This window comes from Microcebus murinus, chromosome 1 (assembly GCF_040939455.1).
Source record: "Microcebus murinus isolate Inina chromosome 1, M.murinus_Inina_mat1.0, whole genome shotgun sequence".
NCBI lineage: Eukaryota > Metazoa > Chordata > Mammalia > Primates > Cheirogaleidae > Microcebus > Microcebus murinus.
The window spans coordinates 53,197,488-53,218,699 of NC_134104.1; the positions used below are offsets into that span (position 1 = coordinate 53,197,488).

The 21,212-nt window shown below is 36.4% G+C and overlaps 1 protein-coding gene across 1 annotated transcript in view; it reads right to left on the bottom strand.

Moving 5' to 3' along the window:
* MORC1 (MORC family CW-type zinc finger 1) overlaps positions 1-21,212 on the bottom strand; it is a 179,591-nt gene that overhangs the window by 58,447 nt on the left and 99,932 nt on the right. Inside the window, 2 exon segments of the mRNA XM_075998393.1 lie at positions 16,709-16,847; positions 19,377-19,482. Of these exon segments, the coding sequence (XP_075854508.1) occupies positions 16,709-16,847; positions 19,377-19,482 (245 nt within the window).

The following is a 21,212-nucleotide window of genomic DNA, read 5'->3' on the forward strand; positions in this document are numbered from 1 at the left end:
CCTGTACAATGTTGAACTGGAGGGCGGTGAGTAAAACTCCTTGCCTCATTCCTGATCTTAGGAGGAAGAACATTTTGCCTTTCACTAGTAAGTGTGGTTTTAACTCTAATTTTTTTTGTATATGCCCTGTATCACATTAAGGGAGTTTTCTGATCTTCTGATAATTTTTATCATGAATGACCACAGTTGCTTCTTTTTCACCATTTATATTTTACAGAATTTTTTTTCTTTTTTCTTGTTGTATTTTATTTACATGTTATGTATTTACATGATTTCTTCTTCAAATTTTATTAGAATTATTCTCTTTTTTTAGTACAATATCTTGTTTGGATGCTATACTAGTTTTTTTTTTTTAACACATCATTATAAAAGTTGGGTTTTCCAAGACCAGCTCTTTGCCAAAGCTTTCTACAGAAAGGGCATATGGGGGGTAACATTCTAAGAAAGTTATTTTTCACAAGTAAAGCCTCTTTTCTTTTTATCTCTAAAAAAACTGCTTTTGCAAAATATGACTTGTTTGAGTACTTTCATGTGCATTTCACATTTTCTACTACTGTGAATCAAAGTTGGTCCAGTAGGGTTCCTGTTGCCTGCTGGCTATTGCAGACAATGGCTATAGCTTTTCTATCTCCATATGTGTCTTTCTCCAGTAAGTGTATTTGTGTTGATTATTTTGATATGCTATTACTAGGCTCTTTCTTCAATTTCTCTCCCCTTCCTCCTGTGGAGCTCCCGTATCATCTTTACTGCTTTGAGCAGCTGTGAGAAATATTTCCACATACATCTCTCCTATGGCTTGAATTTGTCCCCCAAAAAGTATGTGTTGGAAACTTAATCCCCAATGCAACAGTTTTGGGAGGTAGGGACTAATGAGAAGTGGGCTCCACTTTGTGAATGAATGGATTAATGTAAATTATAAAAGGATTTGGGGCTGCAAGTCTGATATCTCTCTCTCTCTCCCTCCACCTCTCCCTCTCTCTCCACCTATCCTACCCTTTCTCCTTCTGCCATGTGATCATGCAGCAAGTAGGTCCTTACCAGATGCTAGCACCTTGATATTGTACTATTTAACTTCCAGGACTTTGAGAAATAAATTTCTTTTCTTTATAAATTACCCAGTCTATGGTATTCTGATATGGCAACACAAAATGGACTAGGACAGTCTCCTAGTTCAACCAAACTTTCAGTTTACATTTTCATCTTCTATTTTCTTTGTTGCTCTTAGAAGACTTTCAGAAAAATGGGGAAATGCTAAGTATATATAGCTATATTTATACCAAAAGTCCCCTATAATATTTTTACTTACCTTTACCACTGTATGTAGCACACTGCTTTATAGTTATGTGTTGACATGTGTGTTTCTCTCAATAGACTGTGAACTCCCAAACTCATTCTTTTATCTGTAGTACCTAGTACAAGGTTTTGGGTATTATTGGTGCTCAATAATATGCTGATGACTGACAGGATAAACAAATGCTTCTAGAGCCTACTGCTAATCTCTTCCACATTTAAAACGCTGCCACAAGTCTATTCTGCATTCATATTGTGACTTCTGTTGGATATTATCACACTACCTCTGTTGGATATTATCACAACTTTCAGATACATTACCCTAGGATGAGTTTTGTTCCTTATATAGTAAAATAGATTTGACCTAGCCTGAGAATAATACATGATTCTGTTAAATTATTTGGTTTTGCCATAGTTTAAGTGCTAGCTTACAGATAATTTATTTTTTGCTATACAGATTTATTGTAATAGGTTTTGACCTGAACTAAGATGTACCACATCCTTAAGAATGTTGGTCCCATTCTTTCTACTAATCTGAGTTCTGCCTAACTTCTTCCTTAATTTTATCACATACTTTACTTTGTTATGCCAAAGAGAGCTCAAGTTCAGTCAACCTCAGCAATTTACACCATATTTTCATCTCTTAAAAATTTTCTACCTCTAAAGTCCTTTTCTGTTCTTTATAATTTACAGTTCTTCTAATGCTCTCAGGATTATTACCAATGCTCTTTACATCGACTAGAACTTATTTTCCTGTAGTTTCTCTCAGTTTATCACACACCTTCTTGACTTCTTTTCTAATCCCCAATTCTTTTCCATCCCCAATTCTGCTTCAGAAACCAGTTCATCACACCAGCTACACTCTGCTACACCCATCCTGATAATCCTAAATCTTGGATCAATCACATTATTGATCATCTTTCATCTTTTCTCAGAAATTTAAGGCTGCTAAAATTTGTATAGACAGAATATCTCTTATCTGAAATGCTTGGGACCAGAGAAGTGCTTCAGATTTTGGATTTTTTTTTTTTTTTTTGGAATATTTGAGCATACATAATGAAATATCTTGGGGACCCAAGTCTGAAGAAAAAACTCATTTATGTCTCATATATAACTTAAACATATAACCTGAAGGTAACTGTATAAAATGTTCCTAATAATTTTGTATATTAAATAATGTTTTGACTGCAACCTGTCACAAGGTCAGGTGAATTTTCCACTTACTGCATAATGCCACACACAAAAAAAATTTTTTGAATTTTGGAGCATTTTGGATTTCAAGTTTTCAAATCAGGGATGCTCAAACTATATAAATGCTGAATCCACACTGCAAAAAATATGCATAGTTCTCCTACTCTTCTGGACAATACTTTTACTTGTTCCTAATTAGCTTGTTTCCATTCCCACAAAGATTATTCCAAATCTTCATTACATCCTCTATACAAAACCTGCCTCTTTAACTGTCAGATGGTCCTGCCTCCTCTTTATAGAAAACAAAAAAGAAAACAAAATTAAGATTATTACATGTGTGAATACCCTAACTTCTTTCCCACAATTTTAGAGGGACAAAAGTCCCTCCTCATACCCTAATTTAAACCCTCCACTTAGGTCCTAGCAATCCTTCCTTCCTGTCTTTTTGTTGTTGTTGTTTTGAGACAGAGTCTCACTCTGTTGCCTGGGCTACAGAGCCATGGCATCAGCCTAGCTCACAGCAACCTCAAACTCCTGGGCTCAAGTAATCCTGCTGCCTCAGCCTCCCAAGTAGCTGGGACTACAGGCATGTGCCATCATGCCCAGCTAATTTTTTCTATATATTTTTAGATGGCCAATTAATTTGTTTCTATTTTTAGTAGAGATGGGGGTCTTGCTCTTGCTCCGGGTGGTTTTGAACTCCTGACCTTGAGCAATCCTCCCACCTTGGCCTCCCAGAGTGGTAGGATTACAGGCATCAGCCACTGCACCCTGCCCTTCCTTTCTGTCTTTGCTGGACTCTTTCTATGTAAATTAGGCCCCATCTCCCATGTGTTAAGTTTCTCCAATTTCACTGGCTTCTTGCTCTTAGTCTTTATTGAGACTTCTCATGTAATTTGAAATTAATGCCACTTGATCACAATAGTAGTACCCTTTGAAAATGCTGCTGGGTTCTATTTGCCAATATTTTCTTTCAAAATCTTTTATTTGTCTTTGGTTGGTTTCCTATAGCTTGATTGTGATATGACTAGTTGTAGTGTGGTTTTATTTGTTTATTTGTGTGTTTGCTTTGTGTTTTTTGATGTTCTTTGTTGTTTTGCGATATTCTCTGAGCCAAACCTGTAGCTGTCTGTCATTAATTTTGCAAAGCTCTCATCCATTTTGATAGAAACACTATATATCTCCCGACCACAAATTTACCTCATCCCTACCTAACCCCTCGCTATACCCTATTTTCCTCTGCTCCTTCAGTATAAAACTTCCTAACATAGCTTAGTCCCCTGCCTTCCATTTCTTTTCATTCACCATTTCTCCTTAACCACCTGGCTATCCTTCTGAAACTTATCTTGCTGAAGTTAGCAATGGCTTTTAAGTTATAAAGCCCAATGAACTTAACTTGATGCCCAGATCATAATAGATACAGAGGAAGTACTTGCATACTTAATTTCATAATCCAGCAGAACTGAAGAGAAAAGGCCAAAGCAAAATATAAGAGATAAGATTAGGAAAAAATTTTCTAAAGCATTAAAACAAAAATCAGGGTATTTTGGTTTACCTACTAAGGTATCTTAGAAACAGTGATCTATATATAATTAGTGCACTAAATTTGTACATTAAATGTACTAAAGTTGACCTTAATGAAGAATGTTAATAATTCCCCCCAAATTTTTCCCTCTGGTTCTAATTAAAGATATAGATTTCCACTAATAGATACATTTCTACTAATAGATAGATGAAGATTTCTAGCATCAGTTTTGGGGTTGGTCTGTAATTTTAAAAATATATTTAAAAAAAAATCACATACATGCTTTTCTTATTTGAGGAACATATTCTTACATCTTTGATTGCATTTTTGTAAAATAGAAATTTGAATAACACTTAATCTGCTTCAAATTCTGTCTGAGTTACTTAATGAGTAGCTATTTACTAATGATAGCATCTTTTTTAAATCATCTTTTCAGATTTCAAAGAAGATTCATTACTCTAGAAAGCTTGAAAATATCAGTATTTATTTTTAAATGACATTCATAGCCTCTCCTAGCAAGACTATTAGATTTCTTTATGAGTTCAGAAAGTCCTGCAAATCACAGACTGAATCAGCAAAAGCTGCATTAAGATGAACTGTCTCTGGAAGCACAAAAACTGAAGAATCCTTAGGCCAGAAATAAAAGATTGAATATCCATGGTGCACTGGAATCATCTGAGGAGCTGGCAGAAATGAAGATTCCAAAGCACCAGTCCCAGAGGTTCTTGGTTTAATCTGTCTATATGGACCCCAGGAGTGTGTATTTCTACAAACCTGTGAAGTTTTTTTATACAGATAGCCCCATAATCTTAGACTCACAACCTTGGAAAGCATACAATTCTTTCTGGTTTTATAACAATGCTTTGTGGGACTATAGAGAAAATATTTGTCTTTTTCTGTGTAGTTAGGACTCTGATTAAATTTTACTGAACTTGAGACCTGGGCTAATAGAAAAAATCTTTGAATTTAATTTATGACTGATTATTAGTAGAGAGCATCTGAAGTGTTTTACCTCCAGGGCCACTGACCTACAAGGAAGTATATGTTTACACATTTTAAGGAAAGGAAAGATGTGGGACCATACAGAAAATACCTGGGTCGTAAAGTTTTTTTAAATTTCAATAGATTTAAGGGGCACAAGTGTTTTTTGTTACATGAATTAATTGTATAATGCTGAAGACACGGATTTGAGTGTATCCACCACCAGAATAGTATACACTGTACCCAATGGGTAGACTTTTATCCCTCCACACTTCTTAAGTTTCCAATGTCCATTACACCACTTTATGATAAGCACACATACACCTCATTTAGCTTCCACTTCTAAGTGGAAATGTGGTATTTGGTTTTCTATTCCTGAGATACTTAGGATAACAGTCTGCAGTTCCATCCAAGATACTGGAAAAGATGTTATTTCATTCCTTTTTATAGCTGAGTAGTATTCCATGGTGTGTGTGTATGTCTGTGTATATATAAAGATACACACAGAGACAAACACACACACACACACACACATATATAGTAGGATTGCTGGATTGAATGTAGAATGGTAGGTCTACTTTTAGTTCTTTGAGTAATCTCCATAGTGTTTTTCATAGAGGTTGTACTATTTACGTTCCAACCAGCAATAAATAAGTGCTCCCTTTTCAGTGCATCCACACCAATATCTATTGTTTTAATAATGTTAAATAGTTAATATCTAACTTTTTAATAACGGCCATTCTGACAGGGGTAAGATGGTATCTCAGTGTGGTTTTAATTTGCATTTCCCTGATGATTAGTTATGCTGAACATATTATCATATGTTTGTTGGCAATTTGTCTCTTTTTTTGAAAAAAATCTGTTCGTGTCTTCCTTCTACTTTTTTTGATGGCGTTATTTTGTTTTTTCTTGATTTTTTTGAGTTCTTTGTACATTCTGGATATTAGCTCATTGTCATATAGTTTGCAAATATTTTCTCACATTCTGTAGGTTGTACATTTACTCTGATTATTTCTTTTGCTGTGCAAAAAATTTTTAGTTTAGTCAAGTCCCATTTATTTATTTCTGTTGTTGCTGCATTTGCTTTTGGGGTCTTAGTCATAAATTTTTCGCCTAGGCCAATGTCCAGAAGAGTTTCTCCTAGATTTTCTTCTAATATTTATATGGTTTCACGTCTTAAATTTAAGTATTTAATCCATCTTGAGCTAATTTTTGTATATGGTGAGAGAAAGGGATCCAGTTTCATTTTTCTGCAGGTGGCTATGTAATTTTCCCAGTACCACTAATTGAATAGAGCGTTCTTTTCCCAGTGTATGTTTTTGTCTGCTTTGTCAAAAATCAGTTGGTTGGAGCTATATAGTTTTATTTGTGGGTTCTCTATTCTATTCCATTTGTCTATGTGTCTACCTTCATACCAGTATCATGCTACTTTGGTTACTATAGTTTTGTAGTATAACCTAAAGTCAGGAAATGTGATATCTCTAAATTTGTTCTTTTTCCTTAGAATTGCTTTGACTATTCAGGCTCTTTTTTGGTTCCATACAAAATTTAGGGTTGGTTTTTCTAGTTCTGGGAAAAATGGCATTGGTATTTTGATGGGAATTGCATTGAATCTGTAAATAATTTGAGACAGTATAGATACATTCTCACATGTCTATAGACTATGTATGGGTGGCAATGATGTGTCAATATAGGCTCATCAGTTGTAACAAATGTACCACTGATAAATGGGGAGACCAGCATGTGTGGGAGTAGGAGGTATATGGCATTTCTCTGTACCTTCATTTCAATTTTGCTGCAACCCTTAAACTGTTCTAAAAAAAATCATCTTAAAAAAAAAAAAACTGGGAATTTTAAACCTTCAAGGTTTAAAAGGACTCACTCAGAAATTCCATGACCAGCTTTTCTTAGAAGTAACTTTTTTTAAAAATGTTCAATTTTTTCTATAGTTATCAAGCTTTCTATTCTTCTTAAATTATTTTTGACAACTTATTCTTTCCTGAAAATTTTCCCAAACAACCAATTCTTATGTTTATTTTTATTCTATCATCTATTTTCTTGAAATATAAAAAATATTTAATAATCTTCTATAACAAAAACACTGTGGTGACCAAATGGTATAATATATGCAGAAACAAATGGTAGATGAACCATAAAGAAAATAAAGCTTAGCCTCTCAACCCATCCCTTAGATAGGCCTCTTCTGTGGCCCTGTCCTAACTACATATTTATAATTGAGTATTTTCTTTTTTAAAAGGAGTCCCCAAAATGGTCTCAATCTCAGGCTCAAAACAAATCTAGATCAGCCCCTGTTCCAAACATTTTAAATAATTATTTGTTATTTTCAAATGCTAGGAATTATTATTAGTGGTCTTGGCTTGTGTCTAGATGACCTTCTTAAGGTTCCTCCAAATAGAGGAAAGATGATTCTAGACCACTGTGAAGCAAAGGTCATGGACCAAGAACATCAGTTAGTTATCTGGAAATGGGTGGGAACTCCTGATGTGTCAGGAGACCTCACACCCTGGTTAGAAGGCTGGGCCTGGTCAGGAAGGATATGAATTGGTAAAGTATTATTCAAGGTGCAAAAACAGACCTAAATAAGAATAACTTTGAATTTTACTCAAGCCTGCAGGAATTGATATTGAGGAAGGAACCAGATTTAAGCTAAGTGTTATTTGACAAAAGAGTAAAAAACTTTTTAAAAATTGAAAAGTATAGGGGGTTTGTGGCATCCCTGATAAAGATAAGGTCCCCTGGCAGACTGTGTTGTAAGAGATGAGAGAAACAAAGATACAAACACAGAATTAATATTTAAGAAAGTGGGGAAGTCAGGGGACCACTAGTATTCTGGAGCCAAGGTGGCAGTGACTGAAACTCGGTACTTGTTTTTTATTTTTATTTTTTTGTCATATTGCAAAATGTAATGATCTCATATGAAAAAAATCATAGGATGCAATGATCAAAGGTTTTGGGACTCCCCCCAAAATCACAAGGTATGCTAGTTAATTTTTTTTAGAAGTGAAAAATACATAATTTTTTAGTAGGTATAATCTTTTTGATCAAGGTAAACTGATTTTATCCCAAGCTCAAGGTATGTACATAGATATCAATTTTTAACTTTAGCAGTTGTGACTCATTTGATCAAGGAACAAAGAAACTACACGCTTTCCACTGGGAGACTGGTTTTACATTAACTGAGGCATTGTTGAGACAAAGGGAGAGAAGGAACTTGGCCCATTGTTCAAACACTGGAAACCATGAGACCCTTCTCCTGGGCTGACATATTGCAATCTACTTCTATAGCCATGAGAAGTTTTCATGTCAGGCCGCCTGCGGCTTTTCATCCATGAGAACCCTTAGGCTCTGAAGTTGGAACACGCTTTGTTATACTCCCAGATGGCTGATATATGTCCCCCAACTAGGCAGGTAACATCTACACTTAGTTCAGGCTTCTGCTCAGACAATTCCTTCACCTCCTACCCTCTCACAGCCTCAGACATAGCATCCATAAGTCCCAGTGGTCTTAATCCCACCAGAAAAGTTTGTTGGGCATCTACCCAAAGGAAGAAAAGACATTCTATAAAAAAGACATCTGCACTAGAATGTTTATAGCAGCACAATTCACAATTGCAAAGACATGGAAACAACCCAAGTGCCCATCAATACATGAGTGGATTAATAAAATGTGGTGTATGTATACCATGGAGTTCTACTCAGCCACAAAGACAATGGTGATCTAGCACTTCTTGTATTATCCTGGATAGAGCTGGAACTCATTCTACTAAGTGAAGTGTCACAAGGATGGAAAAACAAGCACCACATGTACTCATCATCAAATTGGTTTTAACTGATCAACACATAAGTGCGCATATAGTAATAACATTCATTGGGTGTCGGGCAAATGGGAGAAGGGAGGAGGTGATGGGTATATATATACCCAATGGGTGCTGTGTGCATGGTCTGGTGGATGGATATGCATGAGGCTCTGACTCGGGTGGGGCAAAGGCAATACGCATAACCTAAACATTTGTACCCCCATAATATGTGGAAATGAATAAAAATTTAAAAAAGGATCATGTATATAATTTTTCTACTTACATGGTTTATTTAAATGTGCTTACACATATTTTCAAAAAATAAAAAGTAGCAAATCTCAAAATAAATCAATCAATCAGGGATACACGATACAGGACTTGAGTTCAGAATCAGAACAACAATCATGAAGTACAGTTCCCTGAACTAAATTCAAAATGTAAAGTTAGGTACTTAGTAAGAGTAAAATTAGGTTAAACAAGATAAAAAATAAAATTCAAGCTCAGAGAGAGAGGTACAGGCTCAGAGACACAGACTTCTTTTTGATGGGAACAGTAAGCAGCCTGCTGTGGAAGGAAGCCAACTAACTATCAGTATCTTACTCTGAGCAGAGTCAGGGAACAGCCCCTAAGGTACATCCAGGACACGAGGCAGCCTCTGATAGTCCCTGATTAGCATGCACACTAATTGAGGACTGGTTGTACATAGAGTTCAGGTGCTTAAGGAATTTTTGTAGGGCAGAGATCAAATAGGTATATTTGCATTAAAACCCAAATTAGTATTCCCTGCGGCAATAATCATTTCAGGCAACACACCTGAACCTCTACTTCTCTCTCCACCTCTGCTGATGTGAATAGGAATGACTGGCATGCAAAGAGAGGAAAGTAAAGTGGCAAAACTGCCAGCCACTGTGAAAGCTATTTCTTTCTGTCCTTCTTTGAGGAAGAATATGTTCTCTATGGACTCAAACTCCTATCAGCCTCTGGTGATGGCATTTGGTCACTTCTATGAAACTCAGGAGCAGGCAACAATGGAAGGCATTCCTCAGTCCCAATCCCAGGGGAAAATAAAGTGACGTATGAAGCAGGAGCTGAGAATATCCTGAGCTCCCTGCACCACACTGTGCCATGAAGCCAGGCTGTTCTGATGCTCCTTGAACCACCAGTGCTGTCTGGGTTTCTTTAGTAAGTTAAGAATGCTGTTCTGTCAGGAAGCGTGACATCAGCTCCTCAAGAAAGGGTGAGTAAAAAATAATGTGGACAAGCAATTCAAGTTGAGAAGTTGAACTCCTCTTAGCCATCGACTGTGCCTAACACTACACCAGGTATGGTGGTAGAAAGTACACAGAAAAAAGCAACATGTGATACCTGCCTTCAAGGAACTTCTAGACTACTTAATCATATGCATTTTGTTTAAGATCTCATTTAGTATGCTGTGAACATAAAGTCTAGAAGTGTGAATATATTATGCATTATCCCTCTTGAAAAAGCAATGCATCGCCATAGAGAAATGAGATCTTTATAGAAAGAGTAATAAAATAAAATATCTCAACTGTAGTGAGTATAATAGTCTCTTGTTAGACAAGAGCCTTTAGGTGTCATAAATTTTAGATCATGGCAGTTTATGTAAGAAGGTTGAAAAGTATTCTTGATGAATAAATATATTTTCTAAGGCATCTGTCACTGTAGTTATACAGATTTGAAATCTCAGCATCCTACACAATAACGACACATTAAAAAGATTAAATTCTAAAAGGGAAAATGCATTCACATTCTTCATTACCAAGTTGTACTCAGATATGCCATTCAATTTGAAAAACACAGCTAAAAGTTCAGCAAGCTTTCTTTGCTCTACATTTACTGCTAAAACAACCAAAGTGGGAATTGCCAGATTATACTATTTCATTTTTTGTGTATATACATGAGCACTGAGAAAGAATAGAATTACATTGGTGGAGTTTCTTTTTAATAGGCACGGAATTTCATAATGGCTATTCATTTGATGGGAAGACTATGACATGACAAATGAAATCCAAATATAGTCTCTGTACTCCTATCCAAATATAACACTTTATTCTGTCCAAGTATGAGAACATTTTGGTCTTCAATAATACATGCAGAAGTTGGTAGGTCTGACCAATCAGAGCAGAGTCAACCAATCAAATCAAATAAAAAATATTCATTTTTTGAGGAATTCTGCATAAATCATATCATTCCTTCCATCCTTCATTCATTGTTTGGTAAATACCTATTACATGAAATATGCAGGCCTAGGTGCTGTTGGGAATGCAAAGATGAATAAAAAATAGGCCTTGCAAAAAGCTTATAGTCCAATTCAGGAGACAGATCAGATACAAAAGTAACTATAATGCCATGTAGAAAATAAAACATACTCTAAGAAGACACACACATGACAAAGGGAATTGAAAGGAAGGAGATATTTTTACAGGTAGGTAAATGAAAGACTTCTTATATGGATTGGCATTAGTTTGGGATCTTGAAGGACGGGGGAAGGACCAGAGGCCACTCCAGACAAAATGGCAGGAGCCAAGGCACTGGAGCAGCATGGAAGTGGACAGCACAGGTAAGGAGCACAGAGCAGCTCAGTGGGAGCACCCTAAAGAGTGGAAGACATTGAGGCTAGAAAGGCAACTAGGGTCAGGTTAGAGAGAAACTTGTCTGTAGGCTAGAAATTTGTATTAATTAGGAAATATTAATTAATAAAGACCTAGAGGATACTAGGTCTAGCAATTCATCATACACTACATTAATATCTTGATTATACAAATATACTACTAATTAACATTTCTTAGGTACAAAAGGGTAAACATAGGGCAGCTTAATTCAGGGAATAAAGTTATGATTTGTCTCTTAATGATCAAGGGTATGAAGTATATTTCAAGTCATACAAAAAAACTCTGAAAATGTAACTAAAACTGTATTCTGTTTGCATAATAATAACACAATCATCCTTGTCATACAATAGAAAGTAGAAGAGAAATTCAACTTGTGAATTAAAACTGAGAAAGGGGAAAATTTGAGTACTGGAAAGTCTTCAAATGTAGAGGAATTGATTTTGTAACTCTGCTTCATGGCTTTAAAATTATTGTCTAGGTTTACTGAAAAATACAACAATTATCCATGTAATATGCCAATTAGCAGCTGAGCAATCAAGTGACACAATAAAAATAAAAATCCTTTGTCATTTGGCCAGCAGGTGGCACTTGTCACTCAGTATAGAAATCAGTGGGCAATGAAGAATGAAGCTGAAAGAGGAATTAGGAACAGATTACTCATGAATCTATTCAGAAGGAGAAAGATGGGAACAGGTTGTTTCAGAAGCACATTTTGTAATGAGGATCTTGGCTTGTCAGTACAGCTTATCAATTACATGGAGAACAACCCCTGTACTCTATAAAGTGCACCGCAGGTGACAGATCTTGAATGTGAGCTCTCCTATTTAGGTATACTGAACTTAGGCATTTCCCTTAACAAATATGATTTGCAATGTAACAGTTTGTTGCCTTTATAAGTGTTCTCACGCATTTTTTGTCTGTATTACTCTTATGAAACTGTGAGAAACATAGTGCTGGAATTAGGCAAAAAAGAAACAAAATCCAATTTCACCATTTAAAGAGATGTGATTTGGTTCAACTTATTTAACTTTTTTGATTTTAGTTTCCTCTTTGTTAAAAGGTAAAATTAGCTGGAATGTTATAGGAATTAAATAAGATACCATGTGGAAATGATATCTTTGGACCTATCTACTTCATTTTCTCCTAGAGGGCTTCACTTCCTTCATTACCTCCTAATGGTAAAAGAGGTATCCTAATCATGGGATAACCACAAAACCTAAGATCCAGAAAGATCTTTGATTTACCCAGTAAACACTTCATTGTCCAGATCAGGATGCCTGCCTCCAAGGAAGCCAAAATGTAAGAGATAAGAAATACGGTGTGCAGGTCTAGGTCATTTTTATATTTGCTTCCAGGTCTGGTCAATGGATAGGTGGCCACCGGCAATGGGAGGCAGAAAGAGAGAACAGGAGGTAGGAAAAGAATAATTACATGGCACATATTTTATGATTTCCTGATACTGAGAAATTGGAGGAATGGACACCAACAGTAGATATCATGAATCATGGTAATAAACTTGATTCTCCAGTGGTGTCTAGCCTACACCCGAATTGTGTCTACACTGCACCTGGAGCCAATGGCCTGTTTTTCTGGCTTTCCCATCCTTGTTTATATCACATTCTAACATTTCTTCTAAAGGGCAGTCAGGAAGATGGTAAATTCACACTAAACTTTGGATATTTTTGAGTTTTGTTTCTGGCATCAGGCAGATAACACCAAAATACAGCTTTTGAAAATTTTTATGATTATTTTTGTGAAAAGAGGAAATTGAGATCATCTTACAGAAATCTTCTATTCAGCAATTACCATATCATAATTATATATGAGTTGTATCATTATAATGACTTGCACCATTTTTAAAAGATAGATATGCCACATAAATACTAGGTTTACTTTTTAAAATGCATAAGCTTAACATGTAATTTAAAAGACTGATTCCATGAAGGAACAAGTCAGTGCTCATCTCCGAGACTTCCTTTATGTTGTTCTTCTCACCTGGAATGTACTGTTTTTTTCCCCCTCTATTTTCCCTAAATAGATTTTCACAAGTTAAGTGCCACTTCCTCTATGAAATTTTCTTTGAAGCTGCCCTCACCATCTTTTTGTAGAAAACTTTTATTATAGTTTCAGTTCAGACAAGTATTGAACTAATGTTTTCTTATAGTAGTTGCTAATTTTTAAATAGCTATTGGACAAGACTATATATTATCTGTATTATTTATTAATTCAACATCTATCTATTGAGTACTTAGTACATGCCAGGCACTTTTTGGGATAATACAGATTAACAGTCAGTAAAACCAAGACTATCTCTGCTCTCTTGGAGCTAACATTCTGTTATCAGAGTTACGTTGTGTTCCCCACAATACCCAGCCTGGGACAGACCCAAGCACAAGTATGTACTCAATGACCACCTCAAAATTAAATGGTCGCCTGTGGTTAGGGAAACCCCAAACCAAAGCTTTCCTTGATTATCACCAAAACAGAGTCAGTGAGAGGCACTGCTTGAAAATATATTAAAGATGCTAGGAATCTGCTAGGTGTGGTGGCTTATGCCTGTAATCCTAGCACTCTGGGAGGCCAACGCGGGCGGATCGCTCAAGGTCAGGAGTTCAAAACCAGCCTGAGCAAGAGCGAGACCCAGTCTCTACTAAAAATAGAAAGCAATTAATTGGCCAACTAAAAAAATATATAAAAAATTAGCCGGGCATGGTGGCACAGGCCTGTAGTCCCAGCTACTTGGGAGGCTGAGGCAGGAGGATTGCTTGAGCCCAGGAGTTTGAGGTTGCTGTGAGCTATGCTGATGCCATGGCACGCTAGCCCGGGCAACAGAGTGAGACTCTGTCTCAAAAAAAAAAGATGCTAGGAATCTTTTCACAAGAGGATTTTGTGAAATTTTCCTTTCACAAAAGGACAAGGGAGAATGGTGAGGATTCTTATGTCCTTCCAACTAATGGCAGTAGCTTTCTACATAAGTAGTGCTAAACTTCTTTCTTTACATTTGAAACAACCCTGGCTTAAATTTTTATGGAAAAAATCAATTATCAAGAAAGAAACAATAAGCAGAACTGATGGCCCAAATCCATTATTCTATCAGCTGCCATCAAAATCACTACCTCAAGGATAACTAAAACATCCAATCCTAAACAAACAGCCAGCTAATTAAGTCTTTGTAATTGGCACTATTGCTATCAAAGGGTAAGCTCTGGTCTCTACAGGAAAGGAAAAAAGAAAAAAACAGAGATGACAATAAAGATAAAATCAATTCAGAATGTGTTGGATGCCTTCACAAAAGCAAGCAGTAGTAAATAAGAAACAAAATAAAACTAAGATATTTCATAATGAAAATATCTGAATTTACCAAATTATTTATTAAAAGGCTGTGACCCCTTTATTTCTGACTTGTTATTAAACCCATGACTAAAGGCCTTAAAAACTGTAGAAAGTTGAGCCACTTTTTGGAGGTGGGGAGTGCAAAGGAGAATGTTTCCAAAGTGACTTTCAGTGTCTTTCCTAGAGAGACCCTAAGGATCCAGGCTAAAGGGAAGGAACAGGCCTCACTGGCTGCCATCTCAGGTGGTATCTACTTGCACTGCAGATCACTAGCAAGGTGGGTGAGGCAAAAAAGATAAAGTTTATCTTCTAAGATCCCAGGAACACACGTAATAGTATGGTGCTAAAGCATGAGGGTCTTAAGTCCCACCCTATCACTGAATTTTCTATTTTAATGAGCATGTTATTTTCTGATGTCTACAGAGGAGTTCACACATCTGCATTACACTACTGAACTTCTCAAGTGCTATCTGAAGAAGCTGACAGGCTACACAATTCAAAAATTCTTAATTTGGGTGCTAATCGATAAAGCAAACAGAGATCTAATTACTTTATTAGTTATGAAAATAAAATAATATTTCTATATGCCATATTTTCTTACACCTGAAACTGTCATGGTTACCTATGTTTATTGATGATAATGTTTTATTCATTGAATTTTCTTAACAATTAAATATGGCTTTCTGAATTAATAAATTAACATACATACATACATATATATATATATATATATATATATATAGTGCAGTGATATAGTAATAGCTCACTGTAGCCTCAAACTTCTAGGCTCAAGCAATCCTCCTGTCTCATTCTCCAAAGTACATGGGACTATAGGCATGTGCTACCATGCTCAGCTGATTTTTTTAATTTTTTATAGAGATAAGGTCTCACTATGTTGCCCAGGCTGGTACTGAACTCCTGGGCTCAAAGGATCCTCTTGCCTCAGCCTCCGAAAGTACTGGGATTACAGGTGTGAGCCACCCCACCCAGCCTTAATATCTTTTCTAATAACTTTTTTATTATTATTGATATTTTTTTCTTTGTTGAATTTTGAGTAAATTTTTTTTAATTTCAGAATATTAATTAAGGCTGGCTGGGCACGGTGGCTCACACCTGTAATCCTAGCACTCTGGGAGGCCAAGGCAGGAGGGTGGCTTGAGGTTAGGAGTTCAAGAATAGTAATTAAGTGTTTTTGTTACAAGGATATCTTGTATAATGCTTAAGGCAGGGCTTTTGGTATGCCCATCACCAGAGTACTGTTCGCTATACCCAACAGGTAAGTTTTTATCCCACACTTACCCTCCTGCCCTCCCCACTCTTGGTTTTCTCTTGTCCTTTGTATCACTTTGTGCCCATGTGTACCCATCTATCATTAATAGTCCCCACTTACTAGTGAGAACATACGGTGCTTGGTTTTCCATTCCTGAGATTCTTCACTTAGGATAACCGTCTCCAGTTCCCTACGCATTGCTCCAAATGACTTCATTTCATTCCTTTGTTTTAAAAGCACTCTTCACCTTAAAACTACACCCTCAGAGAAAAAGCCTAATGACATAAAAGACAGCCTACACTTTGGGGGGACACAAATAATTCTGTGTCCCCACCTGGACTACATGAACTCGGATATGCTGGTTGACCTCTGTGAAACTCTCCATGTAGCTGTAGAGTGGAAATAAATGCCTTTATTCCTCACATGCATTATGGTGTAGATGGGCTTAGATATCACATGGACAGTATCTTTTATAGAACTCGCCTCTCTCCTCTGGACTCACCCTCTAGAATAGTCCTAAGGTCCAGAATTAAAAGAAGATGACAAGGAGGATGGAAAAAAGAGGCTATGCATTTTACTCAGGTAAACCCCACTAGTCAATTTGCATATATGAAACCAACAACTCAAGAGTCACAGTAGAATTTGGAAAGAATTAAAGACAGCTCACCTGTAGCTGCTGTTCTATCAGTCTATTTTGATACCTTTGGACTGACTCTCTAAGTTGCTTCTCTTTCTCATTTTTTGATGATGATACTGTGTTCATGGTGCCCAAGGGGATGGAGGGTAGCTTTTCTACCTGATGACAACTTCAGAATGAACAAGTGCAAGATTAACAACAGGAAGAAATAGAAAACTATTTATTTACTGTCTGTAAAAGATGATTCGCTTCTACATAGAGTGACTCTTTTTGGTATATATCCAAAATTCAAATACAAAGGAAGAGCATTGTACTGATGACTTTAGGTTATACGAGACCTTAAATCTCCAATTCGCACAGAAAAGAGCTTGATGGTATCTATTTATGAGGGTGGGATAATATCAATTATTTTGTTAATGCTTCACTTATCCTACATTAATCACAAAATGAGGCCTTTTATAAAAATGTTCTTGAGATCACTGAGGCTTATCTCATGACTGCCAAACATTTTTTTCCCAAAAAAATATGGCATAGAAACTTCAGTGTCTCTCTATAGCAAATACTTATGCCTCTGGAACACGTGGGTCATTTGTTAGGTGATGCCGGATCACTGTGAAGACCAGTGACTATGAGATGTGCTTCAGGCTTAGTGACAGCCTCAGGGCTCACTGAGATCTGTGTAGCCCCTTCACCCTGTAGCCTGACTGCAGCATCCTGCCCCAGTGCCCCTCCCCTAAGAGTACCTGCTTTGGCAGTCACTCTGCTCCCCAGCCTTACAGATGTGTGGTTTCTCATAACTAGTGGGTTAATACATGCCATATATAATTATGTAAAATTATTTGTAAATGAACAGCAGATAGGCTGTGGATGAGCACATTCCTCCCTATGGTTTCAAAAAAATACTAATGATTTTTAAAATATATAGTTTGGGAAGTTTCTAGGCCTTTTGTTTTTCTTACTTTTACTTTTGTGACTATGTACTGGGGAACTGAGTTAGCCAAACTATTGAAAAAGTCAGGTATTATTTTGTGCGCCTTGGTTTCAAGGCTTGATGCAGATAAGAAGCTCAACTCTCACTGGGCACAGCTTTGACTCAGGGCACGGCTGGGGACGTGCGGCAAAATGTTGAGGTCAGTTCTTCCAGCATGCTCTAGATCAAGAAGTTTTCTACTATTCACTGGGGGAGGTATGTGGAGGAGTTTTACTCAGCTACCAAAAAGAGGAGTAAGGGACAAAGTTTGCAGAAAATATATGTGTTAGGCCAGGAGAAGGAGGAGGAGGTAGAAAATAGAGAGCCTTCTCCCATCTGAAACAGGGAAAACAAAACAGATCAGACCCATTATTTCTGTTTTTCAGGGCTGCAGCATATATTTTTCTTGCCCCCTACCAACTGAGAAGAGTGAGGAACTACAATCAAATCCAAGTATTACTATGAAAAACCACTTGATTTCACTCACATATGGTGTTTGTTATTATTGTTATTTTCAAAGAAAGGTGTTAGACAAACAAATCCTAGGGACAACCACTATATATACAGCAACCTGCAGTGTTGATTTGAAGACATCTGTGGGGTGGTACCTATATAGGCTTCTGTTTCATTTGAGAAAGGAACATGAAGTTTTTATTCAGAAAAGAGAAACCTCAGGTATTTTATTAAAATGCAATCCATTCAATTGTCTTCCTTTTAAAATTTCTGGAAATAAATTAAATTTTAATATGCAATATAACCCATAGATATTTTTAACATCCTTTTCAAAATTCAAACTTTTTTGGTTCAGCCAAGTAATAGGCATCATTTTCACCCTGCTGCTAATCCATATTTTCAATGCAGATAACGGCATAGCATGAATATAATAGAAGCATACTGATATCTATTTCTCAGGTGCTGTGTTAAAAATGTATAGCCTTCCTCTGTGCTTGAAATGGAAAACAAAACCAGGCTCTAGTGGTTTGAAAAAGAATGGCTATGTTTTACTCTGTCCAGGTTACAAACCACAAATGCTACCATTTGTAAAATGGTATATTTTGGTCACTAAAAAGTATTTGAATGGAATCAGACATGCAAAAAGACACCTTCTCAGAGAGGGCGTGGTAAGGCAAAAGGAGTACAGGTTTTGCACCAAAGGCTTGGCTTCCAGTTTCAGGTCGAGGGAGGAATCACTGAACCTTTCTTAGCCTCTCTGTGTTCTCCTCTGAGAAGTGGGGAAGTTCTCAAGGCTTTTGTAAAGACAGAATGAGATAGCATATATCATTGCTAAGTAAGAGAAAGCTATTATTAGTTTGAACTTTTTCCTCCAAGAGCATAAAGCACTGAAATCAAAATATGACTTAAATAGGAAAAGCACATGGTCGAATAGTTTAATGCTCCTGGAGACACCCTTAGAGTAACACTCTTGTACGGGAGGGTTATATGTTGTGTGAAAATGAACTGGAAGGCCAGAAGCACTGGGTCATGGTCTCGCACTAGTGGAAGCGAGAGTTACACACCCCAATATTTGCAAATAGTTTATACAGATCTCTTTTATTTGATGAAAAAGCACACCAATAAAATAATCTTTTCACAGGTAACAAGGAGGTAGAAAAAATTTGAAGAGAGACCAGCTACTAAGCTAAAATCTATCTCTAACTGACATTTTCCAGGTTCATGCATATGAAATTTAGGAATTAAAAATAGATAAAGATTTTTTTAAAAAACTACCTGTTTTCCAAGAGGTTAGGATTATTAGCACAAATCCAGAGGTCAAGTAATTCTTTTTCCTGATAATTAGTAGAGGAAGGTAAGACTCTCCATTTAAGACAAAGATCTGGTAATCAAAACAAAGTCACACACAAAAGAGACAATCAGAAATCAATCTGAGTAAGATGTCAGTTTGCACATACCAAAAGTATGAGGTATCTCTCAATTCAAAGACAAGTGAATCCTTCATCATATACCATTATGCTTGATGGTACAACTATTCTAAGACACTATGAGCTACTTTAGGATCCCACTAATAAATTATTATTGTTATTGCTTCAGTTCCTTCCAGTTAAGTTCTGCTACTTGCAGCCAAGAAAACCTTAAGTAATAGATCCCACTCTACCTCTTCATAAACCACATTAAAAATTCCAGTGAACTGACTCTCCCATTTTCTCTGACCCATTACCTCTCTGATGACAATACTTTCTGTGTCCAACCACATGACTAACAAGGTCTCTGGACCATGTATACATTTTTCTTCTTGTATACTTTCTTCTGCTCTTATCCCCCTCTCCACTCCACAGTTTCTGATTTCTTTGCCCATTTTCCCCTTACAGTCCCTCTTGGCCTTTAGGACCAGGCACACTGCTCTCTCCAGGCTACACTTCAGTTTAATTCTGAATTCCCTCCAGACTCACTGCTCCTGGCTCTTAGGTAAATACTTGTCTTTGTTTGTCTAAGGCAGAGGAAGTTTGCACAGAGGTTAAGAACCTGAACAGCTCCACCTCTTACTACCTCTATGATCTTGGACAAATTATTTAACTTCTGCTGTTTCAGTATCATTATCTGTAAAAGGAGACTATGTTAGTACTACTTAGCTAAAAAGGTTATTGAGGATGAAATGACATCATTATTATAATGATAAAAGACAATATTGATAGACACTATCATAAGCACTCAGTAAACTTTGCATTTATTAAATTGTATTATTCTTACAACTCTATGATGTAGCTACAAGTATTAATATCATTTAAAAATGAGGAAACTGTGGTTTAAAGAAGTTAAATAGTATGCCCAATTTCATACAGCACTTGGGTATTGGAGATTGAATTATAATACTACCTGGTACATTTCAAAAACACAAAGTAATTGTTAGCCATTATATTTATTATCTAATAAATTGTCACATACTGTCATTAATATATTCAATTACAACTTCTAAATATCTTTCATGTATGTTCCTCTTAACTCTCACTGCTACCCCTTAATTTAGACGTTTACAGTTCCTCACCTGGATCCTAGACTACAACAGTGTCTTCTCAGAGGTCTGACCCCTCCCATTATGGTAGCCGTCCACTAGCTAATTTTCACTGAGCTGCCAGAGTGATCTTACTACAAGTTAATCTGGCCAGTCAGATCCTCCTTGCAATACTCGCAGGCAAGATGCTGGGGAGGTGCTGTATAGAGTTTTATACACTATAGGGTGCTTTTTTATTTGTTTGTCTGTTTTCTCCAATGGAGTGTTCATTGTAGATAGTAGAGATTTTCTTTAATTCCATAACCCTTTGAATAGTGGCTAGGAAACACATCAATAAGCATTCAATGATTCAAATGATGTTATCCACTATTGAAAAGCTTCCAATACTTCCTCATTGCTTATCAAAGTAAAAACCTACCCTGGCATTTAAAGCTCTCTAATATGTTTACCCAACCTAATATTTTTGTCTTTTGTTATTTATTCATTGTTCATTCAGTTGGTCAATTATTAAATTCCTACTATGTATTAGACATAGTTTTATATATTAAAAATAAAAACATGGTTGTTTCTTTACTCACCACAAACATTTTAGCTGA